At 33.5% G+C, this 3,792-nt stretch overlaps 1 protein-coding gene across 1 annotated transcript; it reads left to right on the top strand.

The window, feature by feature from the left end:
- On the top strand, positions 1–3,566 carry LOC146899200 (uncharacterized). The gene is made up of 2 exons (XM_085737795.1): positions 1–357; positions 3,022–3,566. Exons 1-2 carry the CDS (start codon positions 138–140, stop codon positions 3,333–3,335), a joined length of 534 nt encoding a protein of 177 aa, XP_085593921.1. The 5' UTR covers positions 1–137; the 3' UTR covers positions 3,336–3,566.
- Positions 3,567–3,792: the final 226 nt, after the last annotated feature.

Below are 3,792 nucleotides of genomic sequence, written 5' to 3'. Positions count from 1 at the left end.
ACAAACATTAGTTCCACATCATCCTCATCCACACACGTTTTTGTTCCTTCTCCAAACACTAATATCTAAATTAACTCAATTGGTCTTAACACTCAACTTGCTTTCAACTTCATCGAAACACTTTCTTTCAGTTTCCGATGGCCACCATCATCGAATCCATCGCCGTCGTTCCTCGCACTTCTGCCGCCATCACTCCCGTCGTTGCACTCCGGAGTTCTCCCAAGTTCCCCCGTTACGTGGGCCTCAGACCCAACCCCAAGCCCAGGCCCATTTTCTCCACTCACTCCACTGCTTCAAGAATTGCTAGCCGCAATTCACGCGTACTGTGTGAGGCTCAGGATACCGCTGTTGATGATGGTCAGTTTTCATTTTCGCTTGATCATAATTTTGTTTGTAATATGAAAACCAAAGAATAAATATTGGACTGAAGCAGAACTAGTTCATGATGTTTTCAAACTAATGATAAATTAGTTCCTCTGCGATAATGAGTTGGGACTAATTTGGTATTATTTTTTGTCGGGACTAAATTGTGCTGCAAGAAAATTGTCTGAAGCAAATTTGATAGTTACTTTTATGACAGTTTTTCTGTTTTTATTTCTCATTTTTATTATAATTGTTAACATGCAATGCAACTTTATCTATTATTTTGATTTTAGTGATCTTTTGGAAAAATGATAATTATTTTATGATTGAATTGATATGCAGTGAGCGACAGTTTAAAGTTTTAATAGTTTTAATGTTAGTTAATATCATCTACCTTAAAAAGTATAGAAATGATAATTTGTGATTAGTTGTTATTTTACTCTCAGAGTATCAAAAAATCAATCTCTTATCTGTGTGAATTTCTTTATGAATATTTAAAAATGAAATACAATAAAATATAAACACGTTATCGAATGAATTAATGCTTAAATACCCAAAATCTTTCCTTGATCAATTTGGTCCTTCTGTTAGTTTGAATCACTTAACAAAGTTTGCATGTTGGCTATCTCAAACATGCAAATGTCACAGAAGGAAATCCACACAAAAGTAAAGTTGTGGAGGATGTGAATTGAACACTGATGTTTAGAGTTGGGGGTACAATTTGTATCAGTGGATTGTGGCTTAATAAAATGTACTTTGCATATTAAAAAACTATCAAACTGAAGTATTTTACTTTTGTCCAAATCAATGAAGTTGTTTCCTTACATTGAGACCTCTTAATTTTCATTGCAATAGCTTGAAAATGGTGTCAATACGTAGTGGTTTTGGCAGAAGCTGTTTGCTGTCAAATTCCACCCACCTTTACTTTACAATTCTTGGAACCCCTCGAGAATCTCAGTAAGCGTCACCTCCAGAACTTCGTAATTCTCTAGGAAAAAGATCTAGAGAATATAAATCCTTACAAAACAAACAAAGAACGACTTTATTGATGACACATGTTCATGAAATTTCAATTATTATCTCATCATGCTTTCATCCATAGTAGTCATTAGTCAAGTTACGCTTTTAAGAGGCATTTTAATCATCTGGGCATGTAATTTCCCTGATAGAATTTAAAGTCTTTTCCTAACTCAACACATCAAAAAGGTGAAAACATGGAGACCATTTTGTTGATGAAAATGGAATATGAGAGGGAAACTTTTTTTTTTTTTTGAATAAGAGGGAAACTGATGGGTATTTGATGTTGCAAAATAAAATGAAGTGGTGATCATTAAAAGAAAAGAGAAGAAGACAACAATAGAGTAGAGACAGTCTCGCAATAGTCAACGTGGCACATCAGTATGTCTAGCCCTCTTAAGTGACTAAAACAAGCAGATGGACCAAATTGATCAATGTTGTGTAAAGCAATGACTATTTTAGAATATTGATAATGCTAGAGATTGGATTGATGCAATTATTGAAGATATGGTTAGCTGGTTATTAGGAGTATTAGTTACTAGCTAGTGGATGCCTATAGATAGGCTTTGATGTACCCTTTTACTTTTAACTTTCTCGTCTGTAAGATTGTTCACAATTATCAATACAAGGTTTGTTTAAGCTTTTTCACCATTTTATCCATGGATAATGGATGCCATGTTTCTCAACAGCAATTGTCAAAAGTCAAGACAATTTTGAGTATTTACCATCATATAATTCAACCATTATAACTAATCTGTGATCATCTGATTGATATATCCTTTTAACTTTAAAGCCAATTTGGGAGAGTAGGAACTGATTTTGGATTAATGTGAAATTCATGATGCAAGCTTCCAATCTAATGATTGACTAGAAATTCATCTTATAGAAAGGATTTGTTGGCATAAGATTGTTTTTGATTTGCATTTGTATCGATAGTTACAATCTTGATAACCTCAACATGGACTTGATTGATGCATTGATGTATTGCATTTGGCAAATCCATTTTCAATGTTGCGTTTATTGATCAAGTTTCAATAACATTGGTTTTAATTTGTTGTTGTGATGTGATTCATTTGCAATGACATGCTCTTAACATGTCCATGATCCATAACTTTTGCTTATTTGATTTTCCTTGCATTGATTGAATGAACTTAATAGTCTTTGAACTCAATAACAATACAGTGACATTGGCGTTGTCAAACAGTTTTAACCATATATTACTGTGCTAACTGAAGTCCATTGTACTGCTTTTTGAGGTATTGTCCACTTTGAGTTTTGTGCTTAGTTAGAAGGTGTCCATAACACTTTCCATATATATACTTGTGTAGTTGTCTTAAAAAAAAAAAAAATCACTGTGACGTGACATTATATTGAAATATTGATTGGGCTTCCCATTTGCAACCCCAAAAAGATGATAGGACATTTAGGTCACTGATTGATGTTAAACTAGGTATTTTCTATTTGCTTGTTTGTGCAATTTTATGTGATTTGCATGTTCTTCATTTCAGCATTATTCATGATTGGTAGTATCAAACTCAGATGGATCCAAATGTTAATTTTCTACGGACAAGAGAATTATTGCTTGTTTGATAGACATATACTAATTGGAATTTGAATAATTTTTATAACGGTTTATTGCAGTGCCTGCTATCACCGATGAAAATTGGCAATCACTTGTAATCGAATCTGAATCTACCGTTTTGGTTGAATTCTGGGCTCCATGGTGTGGTCCCTGCAGAATGATCACACCTATAATTGATGAACTAGCAATACAATATACTGGAAAACTCAAGTGTTACAAACTCAATACCGATGAGAGTCCTTCAACTGCTACCAGGTACGGAATTCGAAGTATCCCGACAGTTATGATCTTCAAAGACGGTGAGAAAAAAGACACAGTTATTGGAGCTGTGCCCAAGTCAACACTGACATCCAGCATAGAAAAATTCTTATAAGTGGTAATGTAATGAATGTGTTAACTTCCTAGAAATAAAGAGCTATTTTTTTCTCTTAGTTGTTTCTTTTCCAAGTCCATGTTTCCATAAATTTGCTTACTTAAAATACTCAATTATGCTCCTGTATAGTTTTTGTCAGATGCAACATTATTTAGGTTTTTAGATTAATCTAGTTACTGATATGGTAAGTAGATTTGGTTTTAAATTCCAGAACATGTTAAATTTCTTTAATCTGCATCAGACTGTGACACTGTCTCCTTTTTATGTGTCATGTTAATAGTTCTCAAAATAAAATACACACAAAATGGAGAAATCATGTATTAACCACAATTGGCTGTAAATACTTTCTAGAGGTGAATCATCTTAATTCCAAAGACTATAGATTCTTTCAATGGGTGGTGCATAGCCATGTGTTTATTTAATCAAAATTTCTTGTGCTGAGAATCAGTGCCAATTG

This window comes from Medicago sativa, chromosome 8 (genome assembly GCF_051527215.1).
Source record: "Medicago sativa cultivar Bolivia chromosome 8, Bolivia_mono, whole genome shotgun sequence".
NCBI classification, from domain to species: Eukaryota; Viridiplantae; Streptophyta; class Magnoliopsida; order Fabales; family Fabaceae; genus Medicago; species Medicago sativa.
The sequence above is the reverse complement of the archived record's forward strand: the minus strand, read 5'-3'. Positions and strand labels throughout refer to the sequence as shown.